Source organism: Chelon labrosus, assembly GCF_963514085.1.
Source record: "Chelon labrosus genome assembly, chromosome: 7".
In the NCBI taxonomy this organism is placed as follows: Eukaryota; Metazoa; Chordata; class Actinopteri; order Mugiliformes; family Mugilidae; genus Chelon; species Chelon labrosus.
In genome coordinates, this window is record NC_140343.1 from 28,005,872 (window position 1) to 28,027,201 (window position 21,330).

General features: G+C 40.8%; 1 protein-coding gene across 1 annotated transcript; it reads right to left on the reverse strand.

The window, feature by feature from the left end:
* Positions 1-11,834: 11,834 nt before the first annotated feature.
* timm44 (translocase of inner mitochondrial membrane 44 homolog (yeast)) lies at positions 11,835-20,566 on the reverse strand. The gene is made up of 12 exons (XM_084548538.1): positions 20,467-20,566; positions 19,852-20,055; positions 19,682-19,762; positions 19,440-19,589; positions 19,047-19,183; positions 18,551-18,636; positions 16,266-16,358; positions 15,861-15,985; positions 15,064-15,114; positions 14,804-14,893; positions 14,205-14,315; positions 11,835-13,830 (listed from the first exon to the last, which is right to left on the reverse strand). The coding sequence occupies exons 2-12, from the start codon at positions 20,020-20,022 to the stop codon at positions 13,711-13,713; spliced, it is 1,215 nt and encodes a 404-aa protein (XP_084404664.1). The 5' UTR covers positions 20,023-20,055; positions 20,467-20,566; the 3' UTR covers positions 11,835-13,710.
* Between the last annotated feature and the right edge of the window lie 764 nt (positions 20,567-21,330).

Genomic DNA, 21,330 nt, shown 5'->3' on the forward strand with positions numbered 1-21,330 from the left:
GGGTTACTGAGCAGAGACTGCGTTTCCCTGGTGGTTTCCTTCAAGCTCCAGGGGAGGTGATTGGTGGAAAGGGTTTAATCGTTCCCCTTCAGTCCTGGCTGTTTAGCAACATTCATCATACAGCTTCACAATTTCACCCCGGATTGTCCCTGTGTCACCGCTGTGCAGGTTCACAGTCCTTCCCAGAGCCAAGTACATGCACACACGTACTGTACGGACACAGACCTCCATCTAACAGTCCCGAGCCAGCTCCTCCTCACTAATCCACACTTCACGGTCCATTTGATAGTATATTTTTGTTTAATTACTCTAAAGTCTCTGACAAGGTAGGGCCAAGTCTTCAGCCTGTACGTGTATGACATAGCATATGTGATTTTATGCACGACAAGAGGTTCCCTGATTCCGATTTTTTCATTTTTTTTTTTTATATATCACAAATTTAGCATCACACTTCTGTAACACTGTCAGAATAACAATTCGCGTCAACTAATTTTTATTTATATAGTGTGAATAACAATACAAATTGTCTCAAGATGCTTTACAGAATCTGGTCTGAAACCCCCAGAGCAAGCATGAAGGTGATAAGGACGGTGATAAGGAAAAACTTTTAACAGGAAGAAACCTTGAGCAGAACCCAGCTCATATGGAGGGACCCATCTGACTAAGGCCGGAGAGGTAGAGACAGAAAGAGAGAGAGAGAAGAGAGCAGCAGGAAGAACGAGACAAACATACATCTGTCATAGATACATCTGACTAAAACATACATGTAGAACCTGATGGTGATACAAATACAACATATAGCTGACGATGTTACATGATAGTTTGATAATGAATATCAATCACAGGTGAGTTAGCTGCTATAAGAGGTATCATCTGCAGGTTGGAGAATGATGTATTCAGGTAGGAGTGGATAACTGCAGGCTTTGAAGATTAGGCAGATTTAACATGATAAGCAATTAACAGGCTTCCTTGAATATGCAGTATGGTGGTTTTGGGTGGGTTGCGTTCCTAGCAGCTGATGCTTAGCTTTAAGCAGAGGTGTGGGGGTCTACCTCCCTCTCATTCTTGTAGTCAGACCTCGAATTACCCCAAGTGACATTAGCTAAAAAATAATAATCATCAGAATTTGTGTTTGTTCTTAAATAGTAACACTATCAAAGACCTGTAAGCATTAGGAGTTATGCTGAGTTCTCCTCCTAAGCATAGCAAGTATAGATCAATAGCTTGAGGTTGTCTGTAACTCCCAATTCACACATAAATTTGTCTTTAATGAGACATTAGCTGAACCCCTCACCTTGGTTAAGAGCACTGTGAGGATTTATTTTCTGTCCCGAGGTCAGATGGTGGCACGGTTAAATGCACTGTCTTAGTTATTCATAAGAGCTTTAATTATGCATGAATGTCCAATAGTAGTAAACAATTCCTGTGTAGGCTGAGAAAACAAGTTCCCGGTAAAATACTTTTTAGCTGCTTGATGTGGTTCTGGGCTTGGGGACATTTATTATTCCTAAACTCAAAGCAAAAATGATAGATGACCCTTTGATATCAGCTTTGGAAATTAAGTGTAAAGCTGTAAATGTCTGATCATACCAAAGAAGCTAGACAGTGATTGGAGGAGTTTGTCAAAGCAGGCTGCCAAAATCATTTTGTACTGCTGCTCATGGTGTAATTTTCCTTCTCCCAGACAAGAGAAAGAGAGAGGACGAGAGAGGGAGGGAGAGGAGAGGAGGGGAGGACTGAATTAAATTAAAATGAGAGGACACTTGGTTCAGATAACACAGTCTGATGGAGCCAGTTGACTGATGATGCACTATTTCAAATTTTCTCCACGCAGTTAACATCGCCAGAGGATTAATTCAGGCTACATTTAAAGTGATTGATCATTTCTATAAATTAATGAAAGAAATAATTAACATATTAATAACAAATGAGCGATAAGCCTTGCTGGAATGGCAACAAGCCATGTTGCTGCAATGCATCACTTTCACATTTGTCATTCGCATTTTTTAGGCCATATGCTGGACAGTATAAACACCTGCACTCATGACTCTTTTCAACACTTGCCCTAGTCTCTCATGGGGATTCCAGAGACGAGGTGGCCCATTTAACCGTTCACTTCTTCACTTCAAAGCCAATAAGTCAATAGCCCCTGTCTACCAGTGATTAAGTAGTAAAGGTCAGGGATCACCCTTCTCTGATCCATTAGACAGCCTGAGATATTGAAGACAAAATATCACACATTGTTCCTCCAGTTTTAATGAAGATATCAGGTTCTGATCAGCTGAGTGATTGACTAGCCGATTTGTTGAGCCCTTCTGCCAATTGGTCAGTGGACTCTTACCAACACAGAAAGTAGAGTGCAGGATTCCCCAGCAACAGAAAGGACATCTAGACATTGAATTAAATGTGCAAGACTTCTTCAGCATCCCATCACAGTGAGTACTGCTCTGCTTCCAGGCTGCATGAAACTGCAGCTTCACTCATCACCATAACATCACATCAACCCAGTGAAAAAGCAATTACTGGACTGAGCTTATGATGACAGCTAACTGATGACAATGGAAATTTCCATATAATTACCATTCTCAGTGTTAAAATAATGGTGTTGCAGTGAACATTAACAAATGTATTAATATATTTTGTTCATAAGGTAATAATGGAATTGCCAAATGAATTAATTCATGGGTCCTTCACATCATAAATCAATTACATAATTTAAAAAAGTAGGTTTAACTTGAGTTCATGTATACACTTTTCTAAATTTAGAGTTTGAGGACATTTTCCAAGGAACTTGTCAAGTGTCTATCTCTGCGTGACTCATCTGTACCTGTAGTGATTCATGTCAGGATGGAATGCTGTCAGTATAAGGAGTAAGTATGAGGAGAGCCTATACTTAGAGTTGAGGAAGTTTGGTTGTCAGCCATTTATTGGGCACTTACCTCCCGTATAACGCCCTCAACACATTTCCAAAGAGAGAAAATCTTTTTTTAAATTATGATATGCATACCATGGTAAAAAAATATCAATGATATGTAAAGGGATAGGTTGAGAGTTTTTCTGTGCTTGGCACTTCTAATGTTCAACATCGTGTATCATGTTTGTTTAATCCATAGACTGTATATAAAAATGGATGACGCATGTCCACTTCCTCCCTTGTTCAAGCTAACGCTAGTATCCCAGGGACACGGGTGGCGCCCGTGCAAGTTGCAAGTTTGGAGCCTGTACCACACTTACTCAGTGGTGTTTGTGTTGAATTAAAACTGCAGTCTGCTCTACCTCTACCATTTACAACAAAGTCTTGGATTGTACACTGAACTTATTTATTTAAGTGTTTGTTTGTCTCAAGTCCCATCCACTAACAAGTAGGAGGTGGAGCTGTGGAGTAGTGGTTAGAGGTGCAGCTCGGGGAGCTCCACATGATTTGGCTTCACTTTTATCTATGGTTTAATAAATTCAAAACAATTTTTACAATTTTCTCTGGTTGCCTGGCAACCTGTTAGTGGAGACTTTTAATTAAGACAGGAGCAAAGGTGGAACTGATGTGGAGTAGTTACAGAGTCAGAAAGATTGCATATGGAGGTCTGGGTGGATGGATGGGTTTACAATTTAACACAAGAAACCATTGTTTGTTTCCCATTTGAAATGTTTATTTTTACCACAGCTTTATTGTAACACAAAATGTATATTCATTGTGACTAACAACAAAGTTAATTTTTATTAGTCAGTATGATTAGATCCCGAAAAGTAAACAATATATTGTTGCACCTAAAACTAATCTGTGGTAATAAATAAATAAAAAATAAATTGTCTACTTAATTCCTTCTTTGGGGAGTTGGTGGAGACGCTGCAATGGGTTGCATGTACAGTATGACATAAACAATTTTTTCTGGTTTTCATCTTAAGGTAACTCTACTGCTGGTTTATCATACTTAGTCTTCAAGCATGAGATAGATTTCTTTCATCATACAGTAAGTCATATCATACTCCACATTAGCTCCAGAGTGAAATGAGATACATCGGACAATAACTATTAGCATTGGTGTCAGTTAACAGTAGGTCAGATTCAGAAACATTTTGGCGGCATGTGAAGTTCAGTTTCATTCCACTAAATGGCAAACAGGGGACATGTGAATGATAAGCTGTCACTCAGAGATGTATTGGTCACTGGTAAATATCTGTTGCCTATGAGAGCACACTTGAACTGTGTGAAGTGAAGCACAAGAACCTCCCCGCTGAGGCTAAGAGGCTTACAAAGACCAGACGATGTGCTGGGGCCTAAAGGGGACTCATTAAAAATTCAGAATTGCCTGTGCTCTTTTCATCAGTCACTAGAAATGGAAAGTAGAGGAGCAAAGGGGGGATGGCTTTTTGTCTGGAATTTAATTTCCTCTCTTTACATATTTTATCAAAAATGCCCACCTCCAGTTCCTTAATCTTCCCCCTCCTACCTTTTTCACTTCCTTTCCTGCTGTCTTCTCCTTGCTATCTATCATGTGATCTGACTTTAATATGCTTTACGAAGGAATATAAGCCATTCATCACACTGTGGCGAGGCCCAGGACATTGCCATGCTGCACATTTCATAGACCAGTAAGCCTCAGCAGTAGCATGGGCCAGCTGTAGAGCTACTAATGCCTGTATTTATTCCACCAGGGAGGACTGGTACAATCCGTCACTCCAGGCTGGGCTACGCTGTCCGTGGCACGCCTTTTATGGAGCCACTAGCTGCTCCTTAGTAAACATATCTCTAGTGACCTGATTGGCCTTTTGATGGATGTGGATTTTATTAATGCGGTTGGGATGATGACAGAAAGAATATCTGTGCAAGCAAGACAGAGAATGAAAAAGAGAATACAGAACATAGATGACTGACACACTGTAGCCATGTTCATTTCACCATTTTTAGAGCTACATTTTTAGCCTTTATGACTACATATCTGCAAAGCCACAACACTATACCTGCTAAAATCTGTATGTTAGTGTTGGTACTGTGAGAGTGTGAAGCTATCTTTTAGCACTAAGCATTGCTGTGCCTGTGTGCCGCCTGGCAGAGATGTTAGCATGGCTGCAGCACAATGCCAAATCTTTTTTATTCTAAAATTCATTATAGGAAATTACTTGAAATGTTACAGTGATGTTCAATAAACATTTTTGATTCAACTTCATCTCTGTGTTACTTTTTGGTTGTCTAATAAAATCCAGGAAAACAAATACATTGGGCCTAAATCTAAAAGTAGTATGGGCATTAACTAGTGAACAGGAGACCTCACAGAGTCTTTGCCACTGGCAAAATGTAGGGAGTGGAGGATCACTGGGAAATAGGAGACTGTTGGGACAGTGAAATCATGTTATCAAACACCATTCACGCATCGCTTTTAAATGACCGCAATTATTCTTTGAGGCATGATTAGCCCGTGGAGGTTTCTCATGAGAACATTGGACTGGATTAACTATGTCAGCGTGACACTTGGCGGGGGATTGCAGGGAAAGACTGCCAACAGGGGAACGTGCAAGTTACTGTAAAATATCAACTTCATTTTGGAGGTTGTGCAGGAAAATTATAAACCTCAACTAATAGTTTGATTCATTTCAAACTGTCAAGCAGAAAAGAGAGACTCATAAAAAATCACAGGTCATCAAAGTCCCAAATCCTCATATAAGCTAACATTTAATAATCCTTAATGAGAAGCCTCACACTGTTTCATGATTGCTGAGGTGGACATGATCAGACTGAAAATCACCTCAATATGTCACATGTTTCTTTAAATTAGCTGATTTAAGTGAACTGACTTAGAAGTGCATCCATAGTGCAATTTCCAGTGCACTATGTAATTCACAAGTGTGTGTTATGTGTGTTTGCCCTTGGCTCAGTTTGCACTATTTGAAATCTAATTTTCCTCTATTTTATTTATTTATTTTTTGCATGCCCTTACCTTTCCCCACTTTGTCGTTTTCACACTCCACCTTCTGCCTCCAGAAATAAATCGCCTTTCCTGTCAGTCTGATCCTGACCTTGCTAACCACTGATGATAGGATGGAACTCTTTATTCACAACCTCATCTATCTGTCATGCTGATGGAGAGACAAGAACGAATCAACTATAGTGAGACTCAAGCACACCCACATCTAGAAACAGAGAGAGAAGTGAAAGAGAAATACACGGACACTTCCCCATGCCTCATGGATAAGTGTCCTGGAGTGACCTCTGAATTCTCTGAGGACAGCCAGAAGCTCCTCTTTATGATGAGCAGACTGTAATTTCCCTTATGCTAATGCGAAATCTTGACAAGCTTACATTCGTTTCTCCCGGTCCACTGGCCCCTGTGACTGATAAGACATGGTAACAGTGTGGAAAGTTAATCTAACCGGGCTTCCATCATCATTAGAGTTATTGATAGACTATGGAGAGCAGTGGGCACATGCACACATACAGGGCAGTACCTGTAGCCCACCCCACTGTACTTTGGCCTCTGTGCCAATCTGATTTACTCCTATAGATTAGCTGTCACTGGAGGTGAGGCAATCTGTCTCTGAGTCTGCCCACAGGCAAAGACTTATGGTATAAAGAGGGTATAAAGGAAAACACATATGAGTCATGGTAGTCTTACTAAAAATGAGTCATTTTATGAGGTTGAACTCATAGCATACTTCACCTGTTCGCTGCCCCACTTGTTGATCTGTCCCATGACAACACACACTTTAATTATGATGTACTGTAGTCCAGTATCGCCCTAGCACACAGGGTCCACACTTTTCTGAAAAGTGATTCATTTCTTCAGACTGCCCTTTGTGCAGTCTGCACTGGCACAATTGGCCACATCTGGCGCTTCTCCAGACAACCTATGAACCCATGTGCGTATGTTTACAGCCGTAACCTCTCCTGGTCCATGGATATTTCCTGGAGAGGCTAATATGTGCGTCGAAGCCACTAAATCTAACGACATATCAGACCTCTGAACGGGTGCAGAGAAGACAGAGACACTGGCTGATCAATAGAAACAGCATTTGCTTCCATTGTTTTCCCTCCTCTCAGCAGAATTGCCATTCTCATAAAGAATCTGCTGCCTGCAATTAGAGTGGGCTTGCTGATGGTGTCTCGGGTGGACAGGGGATTCGATTTAGTAAAAGAGGTTGGGGGGGGGGGGGGGGGGGGGGGGCGAGAAGTAATAATGGAATTGGAATAGTTAGAAACTGGCTAATGCATGAGATTCAAACGAAAGTACAAAAAAATAATAAACTGCTTTAGGAACATTACTTTTAATTGTGAGCCACTACTTTGCAGGGATAAAACTTGCCAGTCCGTTAACTGTACAGCCTCCCATTTTGGTCATTGTTAGGAAGCCAATTACCAGATTTGGGCATCAGCAGCAGAAAAAACATACCACACTTAACACCTGCAGTTAACTGGGTAAACTTGCAGAAAGCAGATTTTCTACTTATTGTACTATTTGGATAGAATTTAGTTTTAAATGCATGAAACGATACATGAGCTGAAAATGTAGATCCCACTTAATGAAGTTTGACTAACCTGCATTTCTTTTCTTTAGTTTCATGCCAAAGAAATATTCACTGTGACCGATTGGTGACTGACAAATAAGAAAGAGAAAGAAACATTATATATTAGAGCTTTGCAGAATCTGCTGATCATTTATTAGATGAATTTGATTTAAATTTATCTGAAAATGAAACTGAAAGTCACAGAAACAGGGGAGAGCCTTGCTCATGAAGAGACGAGAGCTGAAAAGAACTTGTGAGAAAGAGGTGTTCCAAGACCAGTGCCCACGCTGAGAGTGAGCCAGCCTTAGTGAGCGTTTATCAGCAGCAGTGTATGCAGACACGCAAAGCTGTGTCTGACACATTCATTCTTTAAGAGCCATCATCCCACGTTTATGCTGTAATGCTGGCTCTGGGAGTTCTAGCACGTCCACTGGTCTCTGGACGTGCATGTTTTGGAGAGACGGGGGCTGGTTAGAGCACTCACTGCCTATTACTGCTGAACAGGCCCACACAACCATACATAAATTTGTGCCCGGCTTTGCCACTCATTTACAATGCTAAGCAAGTGCTGTCTGTCTACCTGTCAGTCCTTTCAGCATTTCCCTTTCTGTCTGTTCTTCCACTGACCGCACATCTCTACCTTGTTCCTTCTCAATTTTATTAAAGGACAGGTGATTCTTTCATAACACATGTTGTAAGTTGGCTCTCCTCCTCCGTCTGATATCACTGTTTGATCTCAGGGGACTGGAGAGATATGTGAAAATGAGATAAGGACATATTGACCACTGACTTTCATGGTAGGGCAGCGTCTCAATATTAGAACCCAAGTCTATTAGAGTTGCAATAACAAGGCCAGTTTTATGAAAAGATGAAGAGGATAACCTTTAATAGATAAATGCAATTTTTAATGTGTGGCAATATCCCCAAACAAAAGTCTCAACGATCTATTACTGACCTGTCCTCACCCCGAAGAAGCTTTTTTTTGTCCTATTAAATCTAAGAAAATGTATTGCACGGGAATCATCAGAGGACTGAGCAGCTAATTAACGATTGGTCTGTTCATTAGAAAATCAACACATTTCATCAGTTAGCCGCAATAATATCTAGCTATGCAGATGTTTTGGTTTTATTTGACAATGAAACATTTGTGCCTCCTGCTCGGTACAGGGGGAAACTTTGGAAACTGAGTTCCACGTTTGCAGATTTGAAAAATTAGTCCATATCACTCAGACCTTATTGACGGTGTCTTAGTAAAAATGAGCTCCAGCTGCACTGAAGTGGAGCCCACTATATCAACCTGGGAAAATAAGAACAGAACTACATGCATGCCTAGATACACAAGGTAAGAATATCGCTCTCCTTTTTTTTATTGCCATTTTGGTGACACCACCATTTAACTTGTAAACGTATGTAGTCTATGTAGTAGACTGGTGGACGTCTGAGGTCATCATTATAGATCAAATGCCTCGGCTGCATCTTTAAGAATCTCAAGCAAATCCAGCTGCCCTCATTTTAGCACTTTATCAGGTCTCTAAAATTAAATAAGGATTACCAAATACAGAGAAAAGGATTTTCCTACAGTGCACGGAATCAAGCTATTTGTCCACATTTTTACCAACACTGCCATATTGCATAAAGACTTAAAACCTTGTCAGTTCAGAGCTAAGAGATTATATTTTCTTTTTCCTTTGGCAAATTGAGGCTTATATTTAATACTTAGTGTCTTGGGTCATGGTGGACACTTTTCTTCATAAGCCACTAACAAGCTGCTTTCGATCTTATTCTTGTAGTTGTGATCACTAGTAAAAGTATTTAAGCAGTTGCATTTTGGCTGTCAGGGCTAGGCAGTGCTGCCATGTAGTGGTTAGGACCAGGGGCATAGCACCAAGTTCTGGGCCCTGTACACTCTTAATGTCAGTGGGCACCTGTCCATGCCAGTGCATGAAGTGTGCAAGCAAAAAAAATTTTCATGGGCCCTTCCACAGAATGAATACATGCATGTTAGTTAATCTGTGATTCTAAACTTGCCAGTGGTGTGAATGCTTGTTTGTCTTTCTATGTTAGGCCCACGACATACTGGCGACCTTGTCGAACAATGACAGCTGGGATAGATAACAGATATTGAATGAATGGCTTTTGGCTGTTATGGGCTGTTTTTGTCCATATTCGTGGTTACATGCATAGCATTGTGGCACTTTCTGTAAAGAAACCACTCTTTGTAATAACTGGACACAGTTTCATGGTGAATCTAACTCCTACACAGTTCCTGCCACTCAGTTTTAACACAAAGAGCTGATATTAAAAATGATTTTAAAAAAAGACAAATACACAATTAAATTTTTTTTGTATTAAATAACAACAAAAGTCTTTATTACTAAGAGAGAAGTAAGAGAAGTGCTAATTCATTCATTCATTTTAACAATGCATACATTATTTTACAATGACAGGAGTCTGGTCTGGGCAAGTAGTGGTAGCAACCAGTGAGAAGAGATGGAAAATGTGACTGCGAATGAGTTACGTGCCCAGACAAGAATACATCTGGGCTGAAATCCTCTAATGGTTAGCAGGTGGCCTGGGCCTTGTGACGCTGGACCTGGTTTGGGGACAGGCACTGAGAACAAACAACAAAGCAATAATAGCACATGCGGCTCATGCAGACGAAAGACAATTTTTTTTTTCTAGTAATTAACCCCCTGGGCACTCATTTTCACTTTCTTTACAAAGAGAGAAAGAATCCCAGCTGCCCTCTGCCCAAACACAGTGCTCCAGCAGCTTCCTGACACACGTCACTGTCCTGCATAATCCCTCTCTCACCGGGACACCCTCCTGAACTTTCCCCTGGACTGCTGTCCGACCACCCGTATGAATGTGTGTGTGTGTGTGTGTGCACTCCTTCCTCTGTGCCCATGAATTGACATGTCGGCACGGTGTCCCACTGCACTGCTGAATCTGGGTCAGAGCGAGCACCCATACATACACAATCACACTAACACACATTTGGCGACCTTCATTTCAGCTCCAAAATACTTACTGTGCATTGTGCACATCAGAGAGCTGCTGTGGCAGCCAGCGCTGAAGTTCAGATCAAGCAAGAACAATGTCATGTTGCATTAAGCCCATCCGAAAACATCTGATGCATAAAATTTTTGTTTTTTCTTTGCAGCTTGGAAGTGAGATCTACCGTTGCCTGCCTCTGTAGTTCTGCTTGGATTTGATAAGTTCACAAAATCCAGTATGGTCAAGCTGTATAGTTTAGTCTCAACAGCAAATCTTAATAAAGTAGATAATTAGATGGAAGCAGGACTAGAGAAAATGCTGGTTAAATCACCCTAAAGGAGATAAGGGTGTCAGGGGAGCTCAAGGACAGCATAGTTAATGGGCCATCAGACAGATGACAGAGAAGAAAGGAAATGGGGTGGATGGTGAAATAAAAGGACGACTGACAGGCAAGAAACACCTGACACGTGTTCAGAAATATCCATTTGAGACATAAAGATGAATGTGATCGCCAAAGAATAATACAACCTTAACCAGAAGTGTAGGGAACGTGAACACCCCAGTCAGTTAATGGCATCACCCTGAAGGCTTTTGTATCATTTCTTCTTTCATGTTTGTTGTTCACCATTAATTCATTTTAGAATTTAATTTAATGTAGTTGCATACATAATGATCATGTTTTCTGCTTTTGCAAGTTGCCGTTTTCTTGTGCTGCTGTCACTCAGCTTGGAAGTCCAGCTGCAGCTGCCAACCTGGATCCCGGGCCATGGCGGGATGTCAGCACTCACTCATCAAGTGAGAGAGCGCATGTGACACTTCTGTCCTACTTCCTTGACTTCCTTTGACCTAGCATCACTTCTGTGTGTGTGTGTGTGTGTGTGTTTGTGCGTGTTTGTGCGTGTCTGGGTAAGGAAATACGCATGGGAGAGCAGCCCCCGGTTGACCAGCTGCATGGCTGTTACCTTTCGTGCTCCTCAGTGACATCTTCATGTTTGAGACAGACCAATGCGTCCCTGTTGAATTCCCTTCACAAAACTGTTAATTACCCATGCGTACATGTGTATATGAATCCTTACTTTTTACACATTTAAATGCGTAAAATAAATGCACCTTTTCCAGGCCAGAGGATTGAATTCAGATTTCCTTCTTCCATGTTATTTGAGTCCAAATTGTATTTTCTGCAATAAGCTCAAAATATTTTTGACTGGCTTTCATGTTACGGCATGCTCGTGTGCAACCTACTTTCAGCTGAAGTAGATGCATTAAAGCAGCAACCTTTTAGACAAGAAATCATTCAATCAAGTATGAATTGATTTTTTTTGACACTGCAAGCTAATTATCACTCTGCTTGAGAGCTATTCAATCATTCGCAAGCCAAACCAGTGTGAAAGCACAAACACACAAATGTGAGCATGATCTTTTTCTGGTTAGCAGGTCTCTTGACAGGAACCACAATCTATGGCTAGGATTTCTCCAGGGCACCTCCTCTGAATGCTCATGTGGTGAGCCGAGTGTGTGCGTGAAGCTGCAGGGGTGCATCCTGAGCGATGAGCACTACAATTGGGAGCTGCAACCTCAGCACACCTCAGCAACAGTCAGGATCCATCATCCAGGACAGCGGTGGGATGGTGGAGCTGGTGTTCTGCGCGTACAGACAGACATCCAGAACACACGCCGGCATGAACAACATGCAGGCTTGTTTATAAGCCGCCCGCTAGCTGCTTACCCAAGGCTGCTGTAATCAATTCTGCTCTGCGACCAGACCCGTCCAAATTCATGCAACAGTGCTCGGCGTCACACCATCTGAGACTGCTGCCACACATGATGAACAGCTACCCTGGTGTGATTACACCCTGTACCCAGAACAAATGCCAAGTAAAAGAACAAGGACTTAACGAAGACCAGAGTCTCATGTGGAATCTCACGCAGGGTAACAAGGAAACAGAGGAACTTTAAAACATATTTTTGAAGAGCTAGAATGACGTAAAAGTAAAAAACAGATGCAACAGGTGACCAAAACAGTTATTACACCGATTGCAATTCAGCAATTTAATTGAGGCAGTGACAAATTAGACAATAAAAATAATCTGAATACAGAGAGAGAAAATGTACCTATGATTTCATGTTGGCTTGCACAAAGGCTCAGTGTCATACTGCTCTTTGTTCTTATGTACTTTCTTATTCTTTATTCTTTATTTCAAGGATCTTGTGTTATTATGAACCATATGCAGCAAATGAGGACCTTTAAAACTGTTACATCAAGACCATGGCACAGCCAGCGAAACGGTCATGTTCAGGCTGGGATATTTTGAGTGGGATCCAGACTAAAACCACTTTTGCAAAGGAAGTGGAAATTCACTCAGAACAAATGAGTGCTCTAGTTCTGCTCTGGAAATTAAACAGCAAAGATGACTCGGAAGGAGCATTTTTCCCAAAGGAAATACTATAGCCATCGAAATCCCATTCGAGGATTTAATTTAAAAAAATAATTAGCAACTGCCCTAGGAGTAATCACGTGACACAAACTGAAGGAGGCTTAACCATTTGTAGGGCAGAGGGTATAAAAGTTTGATAGAATTTTTTTTCTTCCCAGAAATGTCTGTTGATGTGAAAACAGTGTTTATTGTTTATTTTTCATAATAAATATAGACTTTCTCACAGTTTAACCATTACATTAAACAATTATGATACAAAGAAGAATTACGGATTAAGGATGGGGGAGCCCTGATTGGCACCAATACCACCCACCACCAAAATAAAAACACTTCATAGAGAAAGAGAGACTATGAAGGACTGATTAGAGGAAGGTGGCAGCTCAGGATTTCAGTTACAAAACAACCCTTGCATCTTTTTTCTCCACGCCATCTTTCTCCTGTTCATTATAAAATTGTTAAATAATGTTATTTAGACCAGAAAGGCAGTGCTGCACCAAACTGATTCAGAATTGTCAAGCCAAGCAGGCACTGCAGAAAGTACTTTGGGTTAATGTTGTTGGTAGTCGACTGCCCTCTAGTGTGATTCAGAGGAATAGCCGGGAATAAGAAAGAGTGAGTCCAAAGTAAGTGGTAAGTGAAGTTAAAAAGAGACTGTAAAGCACCTATAGTGTTCAGCAACAGCAATGTTTCTCTAAAAAAATATTTTGGAGTCCTCCACAGCCTGTTCAGGTAAAGTACGTTCTCTCCCTAGGAGAGTGTGTTTTGTGCGTATCAAAGAGTCTTAGAGGATCTGCTCTGTGCTAGAAGCGGAGATGTCAAGTAGTCTCCAGGCAGCGTATGGGTTCAGCTCCTCCTGGTCTCGACATAGAGCCCACACGTACATCATCCTGAGCACTTTATCCTGGAAGAAGAAGAACAATACGAACAGGTAGATTAGACATTTGTAATTGATTTTAAGATTTTATCTTAAACCTTTATCTTGTGGTCATTTTAGCTTGATCTATGCCACATTCAGTGTCTTTGGTTTAGTGGTGCCCCGAATGTGCCACACGCCAAAGTGTCCCTGAGCAAGACACTGAACACCCCCAGTTGCTCCCAGTCTGTGGTACTGGTGTGTGAATATGTGTGTATATGTGCAAGCTAAATCTGTGTATTAGTTGTATACCGTTATACAATATAATCTGTTGTCTTCAAATGTCTCTTTACTTTGATCATATGGCAGAACTAACAAATCTGCAGCTGAGGTGTGTTTGTATTTTCTTGTGTGTAACTTACAGGGTCTCCTTCCACCACATCTCCTTTGGTGTTTCGGATCACCATGACAAGCTGAGCCTGGAAAGTGATAATCAACACAGGACCCTGGTCCATCATCTTACCCATGGCAAGCTGGAGGAGAAGAAACACAAATCCTTTACTGAAGCAATAAACTTGGCTTTAAGACAGAATTCAATTCATAAAGAAGCTCCAAATATATCAATTAATCATTTAAAATAAAAACTATGCTTGATGGAAACAAAATAGTTGACCTTAAAAATACAGTTAAAAAAAAAGATGACAGCAGATTTCAGAGCCGTGCTGGAGGAGCTGTGGACTAATGGTTAAAGATGTGGACTTGGGGCTGTATGGTCTACATCCATTAGTTGAAGTGTCCTTGAACAAGGCATCCAACCCCTCAACTTGCTGCCCACAGCTCCAAGTGGATTGATTAAATGCTGAGGACAAAATGCATATTTACTTGGCCAATAAAGCTGACTTACGTTTACAACTGGTTGTAAACCGGTGAAATATTAGGACTTTAAGCCTGCCTCCAGGGGCTGTCCAACACTCTGAGCCTGAACGTTTATACAGAAGAGAGAAAGTTTCCAGTGACTTACATCAATATTGTCAATGTCCAGGATCCTAGAGTGGAATTGAAGTCCCATGGCCTTGGCTTGCTGTATGGGATGTGCCAGCTGGCTGTATGTCTGCAAACCCAGTGAAGGACAAAAAGAAAACAGCAATATGACTAAACAGATAATAAAAAAGAACTGCAGACACTGTGTGAGCAACTGTCAATCAAGGTACTACAGTGCTATAGGGCAGTTAAAGTGTGTATGAATGTTTGGTCTATGAGCATTTAAGAGAAAGGCCTTACCGCTTCATAACACCAGTCCTTCAGTACCTCCAGCTCCCCTCTAATCATTGCCTTTGAAACCAGAACAGACAAAGTGTTAAAAAGGAAACTTCCAGGCTGTGTTTGTAATAACACGCAGTACAGCTCAACTTGTTATACACTTTAAGTAAGAATGTTTTGACTTATATTACATTATTACACAGATCAGGCCTATCATTATGACCACCTTCCTAATATTGTGTAGGTCTCCCTTGTGCCTCCAAAACAGTTGTGACTCATCAGAGAATGAACATGGGCCTTCTGAGGGTGTCCTGTGGCGTCTGGCACCAGAATGTTGTTAGTGGGGGCCTTTGGGTCCTATGGGTTGAGGGGAGGGGCCTCTGTGGATCATCCCACAGATACTTGATCAATTTGGGATCCAGTGAATTTGGAGGCCAGGTCAACACCTTGTGCTGTTCTTCATGTTTTTTGAGTTGTTCCTAAACCGTTTTTGTGTGTGTGCCTGTGTCAGGCTGCATCCTGCTAGAGTCTCATTGCTATGGGGTGGGGGTGTCTGGTCTGGTCTAGGTGGGTGGTACATGTTGAAGTAACATCCACATGAATACCAGGTCCAAAAGTTTCCCAGCAGAACATTGAATTGTCATCAGATGGTCAATGTTATTTACATCTACTGTCAGTGGTTTTAATGTTGTGGCTGATCAGTTTATAAGTGGCAGCTCTCCTTTTCAGTGTTGTCACAAAATATTAATCTTAATTACATCCACTAGAATACTGTGTTATACAAAAAAACAGAAACTCTTTACTGTGCAGTTATATACCTCCAGTATATTGGGGATGATATCTCGTTCACACTGCTTAAGAAAGGAATCTTTGTCAAACGAAGGGTCCGCCTTCAGAATCTCTGTTAATACCTCGGACATCTCTGTCTTTGAAAACAGCCCACCTGTACACACATGCACAGACAACACATACAGCATATATTAAAACACACGGCCACACACAACAGGTTTTAGAGGGTTCAAAAAAATAATCCAGAGCTATTTAATACAAAACAGGGATCAAAACTAGTTTTGACAGAACATCAAATCATATCAACACATCTCAATAACTTAACTAAGCATGAAACTAAAAATAAAAAATACCTCTTTTAAAAATGAAATGAAACAAATCCTGACAGTTGTTGTCTGTGTTACAGCTTGATTATCACACCAGAGGTCTCTCACCTATGAGGTCAGTCATCTTATCAGTGACAGCACGGGACGCTCTGATGAAGGCATTGTCGCTCTCATCATACTTCATCTTCATCTCAAAGAACCCTGCAGTAGACATTAAATGAGAGCATGTCAAATCAAAATGTCAGTTGATTGTCTGCATCTCCTTTACACACACAAACTTGAGTTTCTATTTTTCTCAAGAGGTTCCAGTGACATAATGCATTCCCTGGAATTCCCTGGAAGTCCATTTACAAAAGTTAGACATCATTTTTCCTGTCCAAAAATGAATTCCCACAGGGCCTGCTAGACAAAGTAAGTGTAGACAAGGCTAAAAGCTGAGGTTCAGCAAAAGACTGCAGAGTAGCGCTGCTAAGTGACTGATGAATCATTGTATGACAAACGTATTCCTTGATGAATGAATAAAACACACACATGTTTTTCGTCTAACTTCACCACTGCATCAAACAATATTTGATGTGGAGTGGGAGAGCTCCATGAGCATCTCAAGAAAAGTGGAATGCAGCACAGGGTTAAAGGACTTTGTCAGTTGTGTGGTTGTCCTATCTGTTTAATTACAAAGCCACAGATGATCAGTGAATGACACCATACACTACCAATATCACTGGAGCAGTTAAAGGCATCATTCTGGCTATCTGCTGAAGAGATGAATTGAAAGCAGACATACTGGCCCCACCATCCAAAGTATTTAAAAAAATGCTAATGCTCAGTGTCTGAACTAAAATGCAGGTAACTTTTCACACAAAACATTACTAATCATCATCATATGAACTAATGGGAGTAATGTCAACTAACTTAGTTATGTGCATTTATAAAGACCCATTTTACAGAGTCTCTATAAGCCCAAAGCATCACTGCATTGCCTAACATTCTTACTAGTGGAACTTCATAAACCTGAGGGACAGGTATACCATCCAAGCCCAGGCACAGTTCAGGGTTCCCACTCCTAACCTGAAATTATTTTCCAGGACTTTTCCAGGACATTTTCAGCTGCTACAGAGACAAGTTATCATGTCATACACTAATACATTCCCCTGTGTTACGGGTCCAACAAATATTTCGTTATCCAGCATAATGACAATAAAGACTCTCTTGACTCTTGAATAAAGTAAAATTGACTGATTGATAGCTGTAATGCCAATTTAGCCATGTTAAATCACATTAATTTATGCAAACAGTGGAAATAAAAAATGCCAGCAGTTCAAATGAACATGTAATAGGGTAGGCTACTTTAAGTTTTCACTGCCTACTTTTCTAAGGCTGCCCCTATTCCCTGTGGTGTCTGTGCACATCTCACACTGTTGACTTTCAACTACTTTCTTTGGAAATTAACGATTTTAAGTTTACATGAAAACTCGTTAATCTCTCTCATTTCTTCTCCCCATCTATCTGTGCAGTGCACATACACAGTATTTTAATACAACAGAATTCCTAAAGTGGTTTTCATTTACTTATTTTCTGTTTCTATTGTCAGACAATAAAACAAGGGTGAAATGCTGAGTGAAACGTGGCCCATTAACCGTTAATTACCTCGAAGCTCCCGCTCTGTTGAAATCAGAAATATGGTTAATCTCACTGCGCACAGCTAACCTCACACTGGCGGACCAATACTAGCGACACTGGCACTTTTCAATACCGTAGTCCCGAGTTTTGTCTCTAGGCGCGGGGTCTGAAAAGTCGCTAAAGCCAGAAATTCTCTGCTAAAGCTAGCGACAAAATCAAATTTAATTTGCTGGTAGTGTCACGTGGGGCGCTGCGCTGGCTAGAAGCAGAGAAGCTCTGTGCCGTATGTTGCCCAGAAGACATGCATGTGCATAACTTTTAACCCGTTTGCATTCGCTCACAAGGCAGGGGGAGGATAAATAATTTTCCAGGATAACTTTATAATTTCCAGGACATTTGACCCATTTTCTCATTTTCCATATGTTTTCCATGACTGGAAAATTGGTCAGTCATTTTCCAGGTTTTCCAGGTTTTCCAGGACGCGTGGGAACCCTGACAGTTGTATTACTTAGGCATCTTTGATGAGCCTAACCAGAGCTCTGTAAAAAACCCCAACATGAATACAATGGATTCCCTCCAACTATCACCACTTAACTGGTACACAGAGGGTTACCCAATCAGTTCATAGCTCTTTTCCACACAAGTTCCAGATTTAAAATGCGACTCTGTGCTAGCTGATTTGGACTCCGTATTATTTATAATGAGAGGGTAGACTGCTGGGTAAGTAGCAGAAAAAAAACAAGAGAAAGAATTAGACATTTGTTGCTCCTTACTGTTAAAGACCACATTGTTGTCTTTGAAGTCCTTCCACTGCTGGTACCATTTTGAGTCTTTGTGGAGAACCACACCCATAGCTTCCCTGGGGAACATACAAAGCGAAGCTGTCATTTTTGCAACAAGCTGAGCATTACAATCAACCAGAGGAACTCAGAAAGGAAACAATGACACTAAAGCAAGAGCAATAATCTTGATGTAAATGTAACAACCCCAAATATTAGCATTTTCAATTAGCTTTTCTCTCCAAATTGTGATTCCTTACACTTGTGGGGCGTTTGATAGAGCGTACAATGACAATTTTCCACTTTCAGAAATAATATTGCCAATTTCTTAATACCGGATGAGACACAGCTTTGATGTTTTGACTGAATTTATTGGATTTTTATTAACACTGATCAGACAGCGAGAGACCAAACATGTCATACTAGTCATCTCTGAACCGGAGGGGATTTCCCTTCTCAGTATCAGGGCAAACAGAGGGCACTCACGTACTCGTTGGCTTCGAAGACCTTGCTGTCATCCCCTGCCCCCTTGGAGGAGAACTCACTCCTCTTACGGAGTCTGGCAGGAGGCCGGTAAGGTCCAGTGTCACCCAAGTCGCCAATTTCTTTCTTCACACTCTCCATGCCCTGAAAACAGAACAAATAGTGGAATTAGCAAGAAACAAGAAATGTTTAGGTTTGTCATTTGACAGCCCCAATCTGTCATTTTTGTGACTTTAGAATAGAAGATTACTTATTAAATATTTACCTCCAGTAACAACACCTGGGAGTTTTCAAATTACTGCGTATACAAAATATTACATTAAGCATGCACATGCATCATTATTTTGTTTAGCAGAGCTTCAGTTAGCTTTTAATAAATAAACTCTCAGAAAGTGCATACCTGAGATATTGCCTTGAATGCGCCGGTCTTCCCAAACATCTCTCCACTCTTAGAGACACTTTCTGCAGAGGTCTTGGCTGTTTTGGCTGCTTCCTCCATTCCCTCTTTGATTTTCTTCCCAATTTCTGTACGACTGACCTCTTCAAGCCCCTGTCCACACACACAGACAAACATATACATATTAAGAGTGAATGCACAGTGAACAGCATGCATACAGTACAACGAGTCAATAACATATTTACCTCCTTAACCGTCTCAGAAATGTTTCCCAATTTCTTCTTGAGAACCTCTGAGGTCTTCGCTGTTTCAGACTCTATAGTTTTCTGGAAAGGAGAAAAAAAAAAGTCTCAAGATGAGCATTCAGACTTAATTTTGCATAATAACATGCATGTGCGTGCAGCCAAATACTTACGTATTTCCTACGAGCTTGTTTTAGAGCATCTGACTCTTCAAGTTTTTTGGCCTCTTCCCTGAACTTCTTGATGTTTTCCTTCATTTCCTTATTCTTGTTTAGCTCTTGCTTAAGGTTGTCCAAAAACTCCCCCAGGAAACCTTTTCTGCCACCGCCCCTCTCCCCTGACATACACCGTACCTGTAGTAGGGGTAACTGAGGCGCCTTGATGAAATGAAACAAAAATGATACGTTGGGATGAATGCAATTAAAGCATGTCTGGATCACTTCTATTAAACCCTTTAAACAGATTATGTTCATAGTATTACTCAGAAACTCAAGATTACAAAAAGTGGTAGATTTAAATCTAGAACACAATTATGATGAGACTCCTTCAGAGTCTATGCTGCATATTTATGGTCAGGTGTTGTTTTGTTATTACAGTAGTAGTATAATTGTGCTTGTTTTCTAGGTAAAAATAAACACACAATCATATTGCAAAATAAAAGTGCATCATTTCAGGGTTTAACACACTTCTCCATAGAGGAAGGCAGATACGGACACATAACAGGCACAATACAGCCTCAAAATATCCAGTGTTCTAGCAGAAAGACATTTTATGTCAGGTGTTGGTACCTGTGGAGAGCTTGTGAGTAGCCCACGTATCCTGTAGACATTGGGTCTGTTTGGAAGCAGCAAGTAATGGGAAGGGAACGCTACCAAACCTCTTCTTACACATATCTGTTGAGAGATACACACTTGACTACTCAGGTAGTGACATCATGACAAAGAGAAATTCCTGAATTGAATGTGACAATGGTAACCACTGCTGTCTTGTTATTTTTAGATGCAACTCTTTCTTACAACTATGAGCATGGCATGCCACAGGTAAAAATGATGCCTCCATCCAAGGGAATTATGTCACTAAAGCATATTGTTAAAATCAAAACAAATAACACACATGAACATTCAATATTTTTTTAAAATCCGAGTCCCCAGGTTGTCCTGAACGTAACAGTCTAAACGCAGGCTCGATATCTTCACATTCATGGAGCTAACTTAGCTAGCTATCGCTAAGTTTAGCGCATCAGTAAGATACATTTTTGGCATTTATTACCAGCGACCAATCCGACAGTTTAAGACATATCGCATACGTTCTCTCCTTATTATTTCATGGTGTTTAAATATTTATATTTTGAGCAAATGGCTCCAAGCACTCACCTGATAACACTGACACAAGGGAGTCGCCATCTTGGATGTCGTGCCTGTGACCTTCTTCCGGTGATGACCTTCCACGTCAACGAGGGGGGAGGGTCCTCTGAGAGCTCGTGGATACCTCAAACTTAAGTTGTGCAGCTTTGGGACAGTGCGGTCACTTGTTCACTTTAAAATTGTGTGTGTGCAGGAGTAATTATGTTGTACGCTACGTTGACATATAAGAATAAGAATAATAATAAGAATAAGAAAACCTTTAATAGTCCCACAATGGGGAAATTGCAG